Below are 17,595 nucleotides of genomic sequence, written 5' to 3' on the forward strand. Positions count from 1 at the left end.
CTGCTCATTGTGGTGAGTTTTCTGCCGTTTTGTTATCCGAATGTTGGACATCTTTCTTCTCTTTTTATGGATTTTTGAATTTTCCGTTGTTCTATATTTCTGCACTGCATGAAACATTACACGTGTTATAGTGTAAATTGGTGTCCAATATTATTATGTATAGTTTAGTGTACTTCACTGCAAGTGTGTTGTTAAAAGACAAAACAAAGAACTACTCTGAATCTTGTGTCATATTTCAAACATCATTTAATAAAACACAAAACCGAAATCATCACAGAAGTATTTCTGATGCTCTGAAAACAAGGTAGCAGAGTTGTGCTGTGAAAGAGAACCATTATTAGATCTACTTCTCTATAATGACAAGAACTGTTTGGATTTTCGTTTCACTGCCCGCGCAGCAGAAAAAGGTTATTTACATGGTAAATAATTGTGGCAAAGCTTCTCAATCAATGCGCTTCCTGCAGACAATGTCTAAACATAAACAGAGAACTGTTTGAAGTAAAGTCAAGAAAAGTACATTGAATATCATCTCATTATTTGGAGAGAACTGACCATCTGTTTATTTAATAGAGCTGTTAGGAGGACTTCGTGTACTGTAGTTGTGATGTGTGACTTATCTTTGTCCACGGCACAGGATTAGGCAAAGGTAGACATGTATGTTACAAATTACCAGTGGTGGAATGTAACTAAGTACATTTACTAAGTACTCTACTTGAGTACAGATTTGAGGTACATGTATTTCACTTGGACCTTTACCTTTTTTTCAACTCCTCCACAACATCTCAGAGGGAAATATTGTCCTTTTTAATCAACTACATTTGTTTCACAGTTTGAGTTACTAGTTACTTTTCAGATTACAGTTCTTCAAACCCCTCCTCTCCTGTGGAAACAACATATCTCCAAAACTGAATGAGAAAATTCTTCACTTTTTAACTTGAAGTGGAGTATTTTCAGTGTCGTTTTGATACTTTTACTGAAGTACAGTATCTGAAAACTTCTTTCACCACTGCAAATTCCAAAAGACGTTTGTCTTTTAAACCCATGCCACGTGTGTTCGTATCATTTTTAAGAGAAGGATCCACCTAAAACAGCTCAAGGTTTGATTTATGGATAATTTGTGGAATTTGAAAATATCTTACTTTTGCGCCCCCAAGTGGTCGTAACAAAGCAGCCGGCAACTGATGCAGCTACATGAAAAAATGATGACCAGTTGTTTGGAGTAAAAAAGAAAGGCATAACCTTTTGAGTGTGTTACTCTTTAGATTTAATATTTGGCTCTGTTCCTCTCTTACTTCCATGAATAACAGGGCAGATAATGATGTAGAGTGCAACACAGCTAGAGTGAAAAGTAAATGTGCCTCAACAAACATGAGTGATTTCATGAGGCACAGGTGTTGAGGGGGAAAAGTGTCAAAGTGTAAAAAGAAAACTGGAACATGCCCGCTTGTTCCACAGCCGCTCCACCGTGACTCCACCGCCTGAATGAACACAAAGCTGTCCACAAAACCTTAGCAGTGGTGACCCTGGCAGGTGTTGCAGGCTATGACACAACTTCTACTTATATGGTACGGAAGGTTCCTCTAAAATCACAGGAAGGTACTGGGGTTGTCAGTGACAGCCAGGTGGAAGTACTCTGGAGAACTGTCCCCCTGCAGGCTGCTGTCTGTCTCCCTCCGAAGGACTTTAGTGGACAGGGTCTTTTTGAAGCGCCTGTCTTCACGCTTCTCCAGACTGGACACGATCATCTCCGCCAGGTCCTGCTGGAGCCGTTGGAAGTTCTCCCTGAGGGCGGTGACACCAGGATTGTTTGTACACATTTTTTCATGGATTTAATATTTTGTGCATTCTATCATAATGAATTGCGTTTTCTGCTTTTCAAGATATCTCTCTAAATTTAGTCCCCATCAAATCCGGAAAATGTGTGCTGACTATTGTTTTGTAGCTTAACACAGTTTACCTCAGTGGTTCATCTGTGTTGGTGTTTTTCCCCACAACATCATAATCAACATCAACCCCCAGATTGTATTGGATAGATGGGTCATGAACAGGACTTCATCCAGGAGACCAGGTTTGTGGCCCATGTGGAGCTTGTTGTTAAATTGTTGACTTATTATTTACATTTTTTTTGTCACGGGTTAGTCAGGTTTAAGCAACAAAACTACTGTTAGGTTTAGGAAAACATCATTTCTGCAGAACCAACACAGTGATCGCGTTAACATCAATACTGGGGCTGGAAGGAAATGTTGGGATTTGGGGGCCAGAAGAGTGTATCCTTCAGCATTAGTAGATGTGTGTCCTTATCATGAGGAGTACATTTATACGAGACTGTTTTACTCACGCTGTTGGTGGTGTTGGCAGGTTGTACTTGCCCCCCATTATTCCTGTTAACCAGTATGTCATCTCTTTGCCTTTACCCTGTGGGTCAGGTACACATGGACACAGACACACACACAGGAAATGAAAGTAGTCACCTACTGTCTATGGACTTATATACATGAGTGCTGAGTACATAAAAAGCCAAATCAAACACAGCTAACCTTCAGATACGTCTCCCCTCTTTGTTCATACTCAAACTGGCAGTCTGTCCTCTGCAGGATGTTGATAGTGGACTGGCTGACGTGAATTCTCAGGGCTGGAAAGCGACAAGAACAAGCATCGTGAGAGACAAAAGCCTCTGTTTTTAATTCTACAAGTGCATGTGCGAAGGGGTTTGTTGTCTCTTACGCAGGCCTGTGGACTCCATGCGTGAAGCGGTGTTGACTGTGTCTCCGAAAAGACAGTAGCGAGGCATCTTGTTCCCCACCACTCCTGCTGCGCACGGTCCTACACACAAATACACACTATACATTTATAACATCTATAATAAAACCAAACCAACTTTAAACCATATACTGGCTCTATTTATAGTATCGTGAGGTGAGGGGTTCAAGGGTTAAAGCCATTATGAATTTCTCTTACCTGAATGCACACCAATACGGATCCACAGAGGGATGCCAGGCAGGTGGAGCAACTCAAACGACCCTACAAAAGCCAGCATGTCCAGAGCCATGAGGGCGATGTCCACTGCATGCCTGTCGCCGTTGCGTTTGGGCAAACCTGACGCAACCATGTAGGCATCTCCTATCGTCTCAACCTGAGACAGAACAGATGGATTCATCAGTAAACATGAACAAATTAATTAGCCACATATAACATCTAACTCTAACTTCAGCTGATTCTAAGTTTTGAATAAAAGTTTTCTGCCAAGTCCAAATCTAAGCTCTATCTCAACTGGTAAAACAACAGTGACATCCCACCCGAGACCCACAGAGCTCAACTTTCACCACAGTGCTGCCATCACTATGACTGACCACTGATTTAACAATAGATTATAAAGGAGCTTAATGTCAGACTCTAGCAGGGAGGTACCTTATAGACATCATGGTGGTCGAGGATGTTGTCAAAGTTTTTGTAGATGTCGTTGAGCATGTCGACCACCTCCATGGGAGTGCTGTAGTGGCAGAGGGTGGTGAATCCCACGATGTCGCTGAAGTAGATGGTCACCTCTTCGAACAGCTCTGGTTTCACTTTGCCCGTCTCCTTCAGTGAACGCACCACCGGGCTGAAGGAGACATAGAGGTAGAAGCACACAGTGAAGTTATTTTTTTTAAGGACACAAAAGTGACATCGTTTTCATTTACAGACATCGTCAAAAATCTATAGCTTTTTGGGGCCCTTTTAGTTGGGAGCCCCAGGCATTTGCCCACCTTGCTTAATGGTAAAGTCTACAACTGAGTGAAGATTAGAATTGCTGTCAAAGAATATGACATGTACATGCAAATACAGCTTTTCCTCAAGCTGAAAGTGAGGCATGTATATTTTTGCTTGCAAAAACTGTAATAAAAACACAAGAAACAATAGAAAAAATAAAAGAACAGTTACAGTAAAGAGAGGTACTATAGACATAAATACTAGGTTAAACACTTACATAGTATATCTTATAATTAAGTAAAGCTTTACTAAATCTATGATGATTTATGCAGGATGTATCATGATTTCCTATTGCCAACTATTAACCAGACGATGCAATGAATTTTCATTTCAGTTACAGTTCTCAAGTTTATGTATGTAATGTGTAGATTTTTGCATCTGACAGCCAGTTTGATTTAAAAAAAAAAAAAAAAAGAAGAAAGAAAGAAAATCATATTTCTATCAGAACATTTACTGTTCTTTTTTCAGGGATACATGGATCTAAAATATTCATGTATCTGGAGTCCACTTAACTTGGTCACAAATAAATTAATGTATGAACTGTGAATTGATATTCCTTAACTGATGATCAATCACGTGGGAACTAATCAAATTAAGTCATAGTTACTCAAACATTTGTTTTTAATCAGCAACGGGAGTTCACCTTACACCCCACATTGATTCATGCATTAAATCATTATGAGCCATGCAGTAGTTGAGCTTGTATTTCCACATATTTCCACCTTTTAAAGTTTTTATGGCAAACATATTAGTAAACAGCTGCCTATTTACACATTCAGCAGATATGCAGCAACATCAGCATTCACTGAAATTTGTGTTTAAGTAATCTGTGAAATTTAAGTCCAAAATTCGCTTTCCACTTCCTACCTACCCAGGAAGTAGCATAAAGTTGAGGCGATCAGCTCTGTCCCTCTCGGCTTTGTACAAAGAGGTTCTCTCCTCCACCAGGTGCTCCAGAGTCCTGGAGTACATCTGCAGGCGACGGATCAGGTTGTCCATGTATGTCTCAGTGGCTTGATTATGCAGGTTACTGTTTCAAAACAAACATATTGCATTACTAAAACTATTGATACCCTTTAATCGATTAATCATCACGTCAGAGAAGAGTGGGGCAGGAATTATCTCACAGAAACTATACTCATTATGGCGACAAAAGTACGTGGACATCCCCGTTTGTCATAATTTGGGGCCCCTTAGTTTAAGATGATGGAAACCTTAATGCTACATTTATTTACATAGCCCTTAATCACACATTATATATAATACTGTGCCTTTAACAGTGAGGCAACAGTAAGGAGATGGCTCCTTTCTGTTTCAACATGGCAACGGCAAAAAATAAATAAACATCCTATCCTAGTAGGGTCTGGAAGAACTTGACTGGCCTGTGTTACACATATGGGTGTAATGTTATGTAGTGTTTGAGTGAAATGATTAAAAGTCGGCCTAAATGAATGTGTGGTTTTCACTTACCTGAAAATTTTACCCAGAGATAACTCTATTCTCTTAAAATCTGGCCTCCGTTCTGGGTCTTCATCCCAGCAGTTTTTTATCAGCATGTACAGCTGTATACACACATGACAACACATGAAACAATAGAAAGAAAAAGAGAGAAGAAGTGTGTGACTTTCCTTATTCAATTCAGATTAATCCAAGCAGATTTAATTCATACACCTTAATGTCTAGAGTCTTTTGGTAAATGTCCTTCACAGTGTTTGGTGGCTTACCTCGACCTCCCTCGCTGATGCACCATCAAAGTTGAGATCAGGTCTGAAGTAGCCCATCCCCATGGGAAACTGCACTCTGTAGAGCTTCTCTGAGGGATTGGATGACAGTGAGGTTGCCAAAGTGAGCAGGATTTATGCTGAGAATGATCACCGATAAACAATTTCCCCCCCGGGGATTAATAAAGTATTCTGAATCTGAATTCTGAATCTGAGTGTTCCGCATCAACGTCCCAATTTACCGTGAACTGTCAAATTGTGAACTCAGACAATCAAAGTAATACCTAAAATGTCGACACTGAATGATTCTGTCATAATCTCAACATATATGAACACCGAGCCATCCAGTTTTTTTAATTAAAGTGCTGATTTCCTCACACTAGCTCAAATAAGGCATAGTCCATTTAGTCTGTTCTGTTATTTATTACAGTTTTAATTGTGTGCCAAATTATCCTGGCCTACCTGTAGGATTGGAGCAGAACTGCGTATAGAACGGGCTCCGCCTATGAATGATCTCATGGGCAATGATTGCATAGCTGTAGACATCGCCTTTCTGTGACACCCCGTCTTCACGTAGATGCTCCGGGGCCGTCCACAAGTCTGAGAGGAGAGGAGAAGAGAGGCTAAGTCGCTTGTATTTTCAGTGCTCAACCAAGTGTAGTATTAAAAAATAAATACTCAGTCTTACCTCTGCCTGGATTGAGGATTGTGTGACAACCAAAGTCAGTGATCTTGACCACCATGCGGTTGTCGACCACGCAGTTAGTGGACTTGAGGCGACCGTGGACCTGAATGTTACTGGAGTGAAGGTACGACATGCCCTGTGGAAGATACAGCAGGGGAACTGTAGTGAGCCAAACTGTGTTAATCCAAGACAGTTGTACCGAGCTGCATTTTATAGTATGATCCTGCTTTCCTTCAAATGCATTGTGAATTAGTTAAATACCCCTGAGATATAAAATACAATGAATCCGGCCATGTACATTGGGAAAATACTGCTGAATTAAAATAGATATTGTTAAATGAAAATAAATCCTGCAGTGACGGTAAATGATGTGGTATTCATAATTTCCTATTTTGTCCTCAAAAAAACAGCTAAATGAACAAACAAGGTATTAAAAAAATGACATACACACAAATACAAATAATACCTTTGCTATGTCATACATGACTGATATTTTGAACTCCGTGTCCATGAAGGTTTCGTCTGGGTAGGAAATCTTGTCACTCAGAATGTGCTGGAAGAAAAAGAGATAAAGAAGTTCATAATTTACATACTGTACTCAGTCAATGGGACTGTGAAACACTAAAGCTCTTGATTTCCTCGGCTGTGAGACTCCTCGATTCATCCTCTACACTCTGCCATAATAAATCGTTTTAGTTTTATGGCTTAGTTGACCCAGATCGTTCAGAACTCAATTTGGTGACAGGCATTAAGAATAACTATAATAACTAAATAAGAATTGCCATTTTTTTTCACTAATGGTGTTGTTAGCTTATGTAGTCCATCGAGAGAGGGTTCTGTATCAACTTGTGCGTGTTTGTGTGATTACGTGCATTCACGCACACACTATTAATGCTCTTTTAACTGTGTGTCCGTGACTTATCGAATGAACAGTCACGTCATTGAGGGCAGTGGAGAAATGAGGTCGCCGAGCTTTGTCATAAGCAACATGATCTCATGTATTTATGTATGTATGTATTTATGTGTTTATTTCATAGGAGCAGATCTGTATTAAACAGACAGTGATAAAAATGACTTGGGGCACAGTTATTAGATAACATATCACATAGGTCTTGTGAAGAAAGAAAGAAAGAAAGAGAAAGAAAGAAAGAGATGTGGACTCTTACCCTTAGGGAGCCCCTCTGACAGAGCTCAAACACTCCAAACACAGCGTACTCAAACTTCACCGTACCGTAAAACTTGGTCAGGTTGTAGTAATCGATTCTCAGCAGCTGAAACATATAGATGTGGTGAAGGAAGATGTGAAAGGACGGGTAGAGAGTGACAGGGAGGTGGGACAAAAAGGGTTAACGAGGGTTAGTCAACACACTTGTCCTGCTATGACATCAAAAATGACCAACTGCTTAAAGAAAAGCCCCTCAAAAGAGGTACGGAAAGGATGATTTAAATTTACCCACACTAAATCAAAAAAGTCCACCTGCTATACTGCATAACACAGACGTGTCTTACGGTGTTAAGCTCAATCCTCTGGTCCTCTGTGAAGTCTCCATCCGCTTGCTTCAGCTCTTTCAATATTACAGGCTGAAGAATGCAGAGAAATAAGACACAGTCAAACACCGGGAGAGGATTTGTGATGGATAATACAGGTTTTTATAAGCTGAAATACCTTCTTGTCATAGCGGCCTCGTTGTCTGAAGTATGTGCTGTCCTTCCTCCTATCATCATCAATCTGTTTCATGCACACACACACACACACACACACACACACACACACTCTCATTTTTCATTTCATGTTTTTCTGCTGCCGGCACATAATCAAAGAAAAGGTTGCTGACCCCTGATCAGGAAACAGGCGAATGATGAGGCTGTTTACCTTCAGAGAAACCTCCTTCTCATCCAGAGGACCAATCAGATGTGAGTCGATATGAGACCACTTCTTCTGCAAAAGACGCTCTTTCCTGTTCTGCCTTACATTATTGAAAGACACATACAGTAAATGCAGACGTAATGACACAATGGATAGCTTTCAGGGGTAATCCAATGTCATTACAGTTTTATATGGCACGTCGACCAAATGTAAACACACAAGAGCCTATTCCTATTGTATCCTAGTCAACCACTGTTCACCAACTGTTGCTTCATCTAAAAATCAGCTTTACTGATTAAGAAATGTTTAGAAATTACATAAAGCCCATGTGATTCAGCTGTCAAATGCGTCTGCTGTTTACCTGTAGAAGATGAGAGCAATGGCTGTCACCACGACAACACTGAGACTCAGAACGATCATGAGCACATCCTGCAAGCTCAATTCTGGAAACACACACAAACACAGAGAGAGAGAGAGAGAAAGAGAGAGGCAGTTATAGCCTTATTTGGAATAAAGACAATGAAATCAAACTATGTTTCTAAATATTGTCAGATTCTAATAAAGTTTTGTGTTCTCTGTATGACAAAGCTTCTTAACCTTGTGGTACCTTGAAATCTCAAGCACACACATAAAAAAAAAGTATTCTGTGAGGCCGTGCGACCTAGAACTAGACTCACGGACCAGACTGAAACTGTGCTGTATGGTGTTAAGAGTCTCCAGGCTACAGTGAAGCTGCACAACGCTGTCCACATTGCCTTTACACCGTTAGTGTGTATGTGTGTTTTACCATCTGACTTCTTTGGCACATCAGAGGGCAGTTTGTTCCCTGTCCAGGTCAGGGATTGGTTTTTACTTTCGAATATGGTTTCATTCTGTGATGTGTCAAAAACTGCCAGGATTTCGTACTGGAGGGAGACAGAGGCAAAGTGTGAAAAAAAAATGCTCACGTAGAACAAGCTAATTGCTGAATGGACAGTATTCTCACCTTGTTTTCTTTTGATATATAAATGATTGAGAAGTTAACATCTCGATCACCATACTCATCAAGCACATAGTGTCCTCCCATACCTGTTTGAAACAAACACACACACACACACATACACACACACACACACAAAGAGAACATTTTCAATTTCCTTGAAATAGAATAACAATGTAATTGCATTTGAATTTTGTTTGTAAGCAACCCAAACAGGTATTTGAGGCCAAAACATGATGTTTTTCTAACCCTAACCAAGTAGTTTTTGTGCCTTAACCCTAACCAGAGCAAAAGGAGAGCGCTGTGACAGGACAGAAATAGAGAAATTTAATCTAAACAAATGTAAGGTTGCAACATTTTCGAACTCTTCTGTGGTTTTGCAGAAATGTACTTAGCTAACATTTATTCTGGCAATGGGGTTGTATTTCCTACGACGGCGGCTAAAAACGCAAAACAGAATTGCCGCAGGCCTCTTCTAGAGCCAGTGTTTGCATTGAATCAGATCAGTTAACTACAAGCATTATAAACATTTAACAATATTACATGACTGCGTTACCAGGCAACAATAAAACAAACCATAAACTACGGGCAAATAATCATCACTGTGTTGTGACGCTCTCTGTAGGTTGATTTTCATATTATATTGAACTGCTAACAACGTTGCCTTGGAGGAGAGCAAAACAATTGAAAATGACCCATAGTTATCTACAACATTTAAAATTTATATTTGCTGTGCCAGAACATGCAAAACCACCTCAAACCAACACAGGACAGGATAATTCAGTGAATATAAATATCAAAATTATCATGACGGGTCAACTACACAAACATGAAGCTACAACAGTTATGATGCGCTGGGTTTGCCTGTCTTGTGCTCTGATGACTTTGCTCCAAACTGTAACATTTGCAGAGCCTTATATGTGATAAATAAAACTTTGAAATTGAATTTATCTTTTACTGGAAGCCAATGAAAGGAGGTGAGTTCTGGACTGACATGTGACTGTCCACCGGTATTTGTTAATAACCTGCTGAATTTCGGACCAGCTGAAGAGGAAACCACCAATAAAACCATATAGTTTGAACATGAGAGTGGCTTTTTACAACCAATATTGTTTGTCGTTAGGAGGTAGTATGTAGATTTATTTTAAAATTTGGGGTGAGAATTTTCATTCAGGATACCGCTGGTCTTGTCCAGTGCGAAACTAGAAGTCAACGGTCTGATCTTTCAGCTTAATAAAAATTATCTCACGTACTGTGTGTAACATAACAGAGTGGTGCATAACTTAAAAAAACTTGTGGTAGGTACATTTGGAACAGAAGGAACAGAAGCAACATAGTGATTTTAACCAGAACCATGATGTTTTCTTAAACCTAAAGATAATAAATGCCAAAACTTACAGTAATAGCTTTATATATCTAGTCTGACTTTTTAATGTTAAACAACCTGCCATGCACAAGCCTCCACCCTACTGACCTATCACCCCTTGTGGTATGTGTCCTTGATTTGTGTTTGCTGAATCTGTTTTGCAGTGTACAGTAATTCTGCCTCTCATTGGGCTTTTAACCTGAGTTGTCACTGATCATACGCACCATAAAAAGAGGCGTTTCCAAAGGGGTTGTCGCTCAAAGGCACATCAGCAGATCCACGCTGACGAGCTAGCATCCTCTCTCTGAGCACTTTGCCAAACAAAAGAGCCCCATCATGATACCCAGCCACATAGTCGTTTATCTGAAAGTTGGACAGAAAGTCAAAACAGAAATAAGTCAGATCTTTATATAAGGGCTGGTCCCCTGCACAGTCTTATTTGGGTCCTAAGGTTGCTGCTCACCGTGTCATTGTATGTTGAGTTTGACCCAGAGGTGTAATTCCTCTGCGGCAGGGTGATCACCAGTACGTTCTCCATCCCCTCAGTGGATGTTGTGTTGATGTAATAGTCAGGGCTGGGGAAAGGCAAAGGGTGTCACTCGCCTCACACTGAAACGTTTCTTGGTAACAGTGTACATTTAAAATGGTAAACTCATAAACAGGCTTACTTGTACACATCGATCAGAATGAACACGATTTCCTCAGGAATCTCGACCTTTTTCTCCTTGTTCACCGTATTCTTTATTGAAATAATTTCATCAGGGCTCCCACAAATGATGAAAACTGAAATGAATACATCAGTTTCACTATAGCAGGAAGGGAAATGTTTCAGTTGAACTGTACATTTAAAACAATTCTTCTCTTTTTCAGACACTGGTTAATTATTTCAGTCTTACTAGCTTCATCAGGGCTAAAGAAGTCCAAACGTTTGTACAAAGTGTCATTGTGGTCGCCGTGCTCAGATCATGAAAGGACAATTATTAGGTATCCTACATATTCAAAGAGCATTTTTACCTCACAAATATTAAAACACTTTAAACATTCATTTACGTGACAACTTTTTATAATCATAATTTAATTGTCTTCTGCTAGAAACATCTGGTGGGCCAAATCAAACTTTATGGCAGACCATACAGATACAGAGTGACTTTCAGTGCTGTGCATTAAAAAGCAATTGTCAGCAACTAACTCCTTTTGATGTGAATTCATGCATGTTTGACTACAAGAAGTAGGCAGATGCAACTTGCTCTACCAAAATGTGGAACAGCCGTGTTATTCTATCAGCCAAACTGAGCTGACGTCAAAAAAGCAAAGGCATTTAGTAGAACTGACTACAGGTCATATTCAAATAATCACGAGCGCTTCATGGTCAGAAGTCCATGGTGTAAGTGCATTTAGGGCAGATCACTTTTCCTAATGGTGCAAAATCTTGGCACAGTCCAACACATTCACCAACTCCTCTGGCGTCACGCCCAGGATAGGAAGCCTTAAAGCTGCTGTGTTCCAGGTCACACAATATAAACATAATGAAGCCGAGTGACATGATTTTTCAAGTAAAAACAACATATTATATGATGACCCATTAGCTAATGGTAGCATTCAACCACTTCCTAATTAGCATTACTGTCTAATTATATTACATTGGGGCAGCTGTAGCACAGGAGGTATGGCAGCTGCTGCCATCACGACATCATCACATCATCATGAATGTGTGTGTGAATGCGTGAATGTGACAAGTATTGTAAAAGTGCTTTGAGCAGTCAGTAGACTAGAAAAGCGTTACAGAAATGCAGGTCCATTTACCATTTACATCCAGTGTGTTACTCATCTGCATTTAAATTAATGTGTCCACGTATGTGCTGATATATTGGAATAAATATCCATCTTTCTTATTGTATCATGTAACATGTTAGTTAAGAAGTGGTTGAATGCTAAAATAAGCTGTTGTCTAATGAAGCCTAACAAGATATTATAAAGTACCAGGGCCAATGGCCTGATGTCCCTCTAAATTCTCATTATTCATTGTGTTTTTAGTTGCTGATTAACCAGAAGGCAGTTAAATACTAATCAGTTGTCTGATTACACAACTTGCAACCTGAAGGGCAGCAGTGTGACAAATGAGTTTCCCACCAAGAGCATGATGTCAGAGGAAAATGGGTAAGTGAATAGGGCAGCCATTTTCCATAGAGGTTGTATTCACGCCCCTTTTCAATGATGGCTGTGTTTTGGGGCTTAAATTAAATTAGTCTCATCTTCGATTGCCTTCAAAAGTCAGGTGCACAATATTTTTCTGATATTAAAACAGTGGCAACGATTCTCTGCCTCCACCATCTCCCAATCCTCTGTTCCATCTAAAATGCAGTTCTAACTGCTTTAATGTGCCACAATATAAACATATATATATTTACTGCAGTGACATTGCTGCATGTGTGTAACTTGACTGCGGGATGTTACTTACACAACATGAGTGGGTTATTTATGGTAAACCGTCAAATAGTGATTGCTGAGGTATTTCAGTCTGTACCAATTTAGTTGACCAATGACCACAACGGACCATCATTGCCATCCCAGCCATGCTGCTTACAAACAGCAGATTCTTAGTGCCTCTATAAATTGTAGGGCACAAGCTCTCCCCCGACACCCCTCATACTGACATTTTCTCTATGGATGCTATTGTTGTGACTATTCCGATTACATAGCGTAGATAGGCTATTAGATAATATTGTTCATCACAGTCCTAGTGGAGAATAGCAGCCCAGTAAGAAAAAAAAAAGAAAAAGACAAAAAGAAAAGAAAAACTGAGTTAATTGAGATGTAACTCAAACAAAATACCCACTGTTGCTGTGTCTTTTCTTGTCGACGAGGGCATTAGTCAAAGCCTTCTCTGTACGCAGCATCTCTCTCTTACCATTTTTGGCAAAGTTGGCAGATGCCGCTTCCAGTCCATTGATGTACCTGTGGCAAAAACAAGGAAATAATAACACAGGAAGTGGCACATGCTGGAGCAGCAAAGGAACCTAGAGAAGTCTGTTGGGCGAAATGCAGCCTGTGCTATCTCACCAAAAGCAGTCCTCAGATACGTTGATGTGTGGCTTCTTGTAGACATACGTCTTCTCCCAGGCTGGCTTAAACAGCAATTCTTCATGAATAAAGTGAAACAGTAAGTCTGAGATCTTGCGTGCTGGAGGCAAAATTCGAGTCACTTTGGGTTGATAGTCACACGAGAGGCCAAAGCTCCCAGCAGAGATGATGGGAATGCTCAGGGTCAGGCCACTGTTTGCACTGACGGCAGACAACAGGGAATCAAATTCAGTCAGTTGTTAAGTTGCATATAATTCAAGGGAATCAGATTCATACTCACTCCACTAACTGGTAGGTGGCATAAGTGCAGGAAGGCCCCAGCATGACACATCCAATTTCACCATCATTCTGTAGAAAGATACCGTGCATGTAGTTATTCTGTTTGAAACAGCAGCACCCCCACAGCCAAGGTTCCGATACTTAAAGACGAAGGGGGAAAAAAGGATAAAATAATTCTGTATAGTACGCATTAATACTGCATAAAGGCACTGTGATTCACATGCCTTTATGTAGTTATTTCATGATAAGGTGCTGCAGTTATCCTTCTCCCTTTTCCCTCTTGAATTTCCTCAGTCCCTGGTAAACTTGAGCCTGTTATTTTCAGCTGTGGCAGAGAAAGCAGGAGTAACAAATGAGTTTTTCTCACCTTCTAGAAGCTTCTTCTCTACAGCGTCCTTTGGCTGCACTGAATTGTGGTCTGTTTAGGATGCTACAATGGCAACATGTGCAATGGCGATACTGTTGATGCCAAATGGTGATCATTGACTGCGCTGTGCTGACAGCAAAAGTTCACTTTAAGTGTTGAAGTTTTAAGTAATTGACATTTTCCTTCCCATCAGCCTTAGGAACACTCATGGAAATAGTTTTTTATGATTTTAATAATGATAATATTATTAATGTAAATATTTTTACATTAACCATATAGTCATTGAGCAGTAGACACGTAAATGTTCAGCTGACGGGTAATTCAGGGATGATAAATTCTCAAACTGCAAAAAGGGAACTTGTTGGATTGTATCACTAATTTAGTATTGGAGATAAGAAGTGAACACAGGAAAGAAGATCCAGGTTCCAATCTAATCTAGCTCTCATGCAGAAAGTCTTTTCAGCATCTTTAGGCCCCTCAGTGTCTGTTCATTAAAAGCATTTGAACCACAACACCCTTGAATAGTTTGACTTGAGTGTTGACTAAAATAAACACTTTAAAACTATATAGACATCTCATCTTTTGTCATCTCTCGACCATACTCACATGCAGCTTCTTGAATATTGCCACTCCTTCACAGGTGCTGCTTCCACAGCCCTGCCGGTTGTAGAGGGTGGTGTTGAATCCATTGTAGTTGGCCGTCAAAGTGAAGTTTAAATCTTGGGTCATGAAAAGAAGATAAGAGTTATTAATATCAAAAATTAACTCATTAATCACTTTGGGTTGAGGAGATTAGATACGGATGATTAACTGGTGTAAATGTACCCTTTGATTGCTCCCGCAGAGAAAATAAAAACTTACGTTTACGGCAGCAGCGAAAAAAAAGTTTCTATTACAAAGAGTTTCATTCATGTAATAGAATGAACAGCCTCATAGCAGGAGTATTTCTTACTCAATAATACACCGTCAAAGCATGAAGTCACCTGTATGTTTGGTTGAAAAGCAACACTTTCCAAAAGTGGATTTATAGCATTTGAGACAGTTTTGGCCAGTGGCTCTGTAGATCAGGACCCCTCATGCCCATACAAGATATTTCTGAGGGGTATGAAGTTGATTAAATGTATGGTATATTGTTGGCCAAGCCAAAAAATCATGCCTCCCGTGATATTGGTGGAGAGATAAGAATTTGACATCAGTTTCATCCCTGTGTGATGAGGAGATAGACTCATCTGAATCTATTTTTAGCCCCATTGAACAAACAATAGAAACAACTCGCCTCAACAAGGGGAGGAAATATATGCTTTTCAGCTGCTCCAAAACTGTTTTATTTATATATTATTAATGACTAAGCCAGCAACCAATATATCCAAGAATCTCACATAAGTGTTCAGGACAGCTGTTAGTTTGGTGAGTTTGTTACATCAGTAGGTTTTCTAAATGTTAGATTAAAGCAATCAGTAAGACTTAGAGACTGCAGAGTATTTGTTACAAATATGGCATTGCTTAATGCACCTTACACAGGAGAAAGCACTTAGGAATGGGATAATGACAGATCGTATTACGATAAAAACACTATGGATAAACTGACCCTGGTGAATTTCCATGATTCAGATAATCATGAATATCCTGAAGAAGCTGCCACATGGGTGGAGCGTGCTTCTTTTCAGTTATTCCAAAATCCTAAGCCTGTCATCATGGCTGATGGTACAGTTTGTGGACTGTATCCAGCACAATAAAAGATAAACTGGAGGTGTGGAAATGTATTGGGCATCTACAGTCCGCGCATCCTTCTCCAATAGCACGATAGACTTCCTTAAGGGTCAAGTGATTTAAGTATGTTTCAATGTATCATGGCTGTTTGATTGCTGATTATAAGCATAAAATCGTGTATTGGAATGTTTTTGCCCAGGAAAATCGTGACAACACATATACCTGTACAATAGGTTGTCAAACCACATCTTGAAACTTTCAGGTGCCAGCGACAATGTTGTGAAAAATATTTTTTTTAGAATTTTGAATTTAGTTTTAGAATATTCTATATAGCTGAGCTTTAAAATTCTGCCTGGGCCTAGAAAACTGTAGTTTCTAGTGTTTTTGCCAAGGTCTTCTACAGCTTCTTGTGGTAAGACGACATTTGACATTTAATATGTGAGAAGTTGGCAACTGAAAAGGATTTTGAAGAAAAATGTCTTTATATTTCTCAAAATCATGTACCAAAAAGGTATGTGTACCAAAATCAGGTTTTATTTCAGCACTACTATGCCCAATATTCAGAATGTTCTAGAAACACCCCTTCGACTGGCTGCGTGTCTTTAGAGGATGGGATAAAGTGAAATAATCTGTGAAACTGAATGTAAAGCCTGGCCATTTGTTAAACTCATGAGAAAGGTTATTTTTTATCTGTTGAGAACTTGAATAACTAAAGATATCTCATCCTCTATAAACAAATGTAAAAAAAATCTTGGGCTGATTCTTGATTCTAAAGTAAATTTTAAAAAATGTAACATCCTCAACATGCTTATATCATTTACACAACAGTAGTGAGGTAAGTCTCTTCTTGCCCTACAGAGAAAAACTAGTTCTTACATTCATAACCAGCCATCTTGACTTTGTTGTTCTGTGTTTTAATGGTTTCTAGGAACTGCTACCAATACCAATTAGAAACACCTCCGCTGATGTCCGACCATGTTACTTCTGAAGTTTTGTTTTGTAGTATTAACATTATGCCAGTTTAAGGGCTCTTTCCAATTGTAAAGACATTTGTTCTTTAATTGGCTGGTGTAGAGCATCAGATATTCATTTGTAGATAGTATAAAAATCATTATTATCTGTAAGCCTGTCTGCCTTTTTTAGAAACTACTGGTCCATACCATATTTATCGTTTTCCAGTCTGTCCTCTTCAATGGCTCGTTTCACGGCTTCCTCCACAAAGGGTCGACTCCACGCGTAAGTGTTGTCCTCCAGCAGCACAACATTCATGGTGTACTTGTGTTTTGAAGACAAGCAGTCATCCAGCATCTTGTTGGCGACCACCGCCACAATCAACATTCCCAGGTAAAATAAACAGTGTGAGATGCACATCTTGATCCTTGAGATTTTCCTTTTTCCTTTCTTTTTTTTCTCTTTTGTCTCTTCCACACTTGTCAACTACATGTCAAAACAATGTGTTACAGAAGGTCTTTACGTTCGTCCACTTGAACAGATCCTCTCCACTGACGACATGAGTCCAAAGACAAAAGTGAAAAGGGCTCGTCGGTGACTAAGCAGAAGTCACACCGTCTCTTAATTCACTGTCAAGCATCCAGGACACAGGTGAAAATAAACTTTCGTCTGAGATCTTTTTTCAGCACACACAGAAGAAAGAAGTTGAATAAAAAACAAGTAACACAGTCCTCGCAGCAGTTGTTCCCCTTGTGAAAGCCTTCGATCAATAATCCTCCACCTGGGTACGGGCTGGTCTACCTGTCCTCCGTACGTTAATGAACAACTGTGAAGTGACA

At 39.6% G+C, this 17,595-nt stretch overlaps 1 protein-coding gene across 1 annotated transcript; it reads right to left on the minus strand.

Annotated features, from left to right (window-relative positions):
• Positions 1-228: 228 nt before the first annotated feature.
• On the minus strand, positions 229-17,176 carry gucy2ca (guanylate cyclase 2Ca). The gene is made up of 27 exons (XM_030408443.1): positions 16,966-17,176; positions 14,702-14,814; positions 13,730-13,797; positions 13,429-13,650; positions 13,205-13,323; positions 11,037-11,151; positions 10,832-10,943; positions 10,593-10,731; positions 9,009-9,091; positions 8,811-8,928; positions 8,385-8,466; positions 8,030-8,123; positions 7,823-7,885; positions 7,666-7,737; positions 7,323-7,427; positions 6,623-6,709; positions 6,160-6,292; positions 5,934-6,071; positions 5,475-5,563; positions 5,221-5,312; positions 4,622-4,780; positions 3,409-3,601; positions 2,959-3,133; positions 2,725-2,823; positions 2,538-2,632; positions 2,339-2,415; positions 229-1,782 (listed from the first exon to the last, which is right to left on the minus strand). Exons 1-27 carry the CDS (start codon positions 17,174-17,176, stop codon positions 1,587-1,589), a joined length of 3,249 nt encoding a protein of 1,082 aa, XP_030264303.1. The 3' UTR covers positions 229-1,586.
• Positions 17,177-17,595: the final 419 nt, after the last annotated feature.

This window comes from Sparus aurata, chromosome 23, assembly GCF_900880675.1.
Source record: "Sparus aurata chromosome 23, fSpaAur1.1, whole genome shotgun sequence".
Lineage (NCBI taxonomy): Eukaryota > Metazoa > Chordata > Actinopteri > Spariformes > Sparidae > Sparus > Sparus aurata.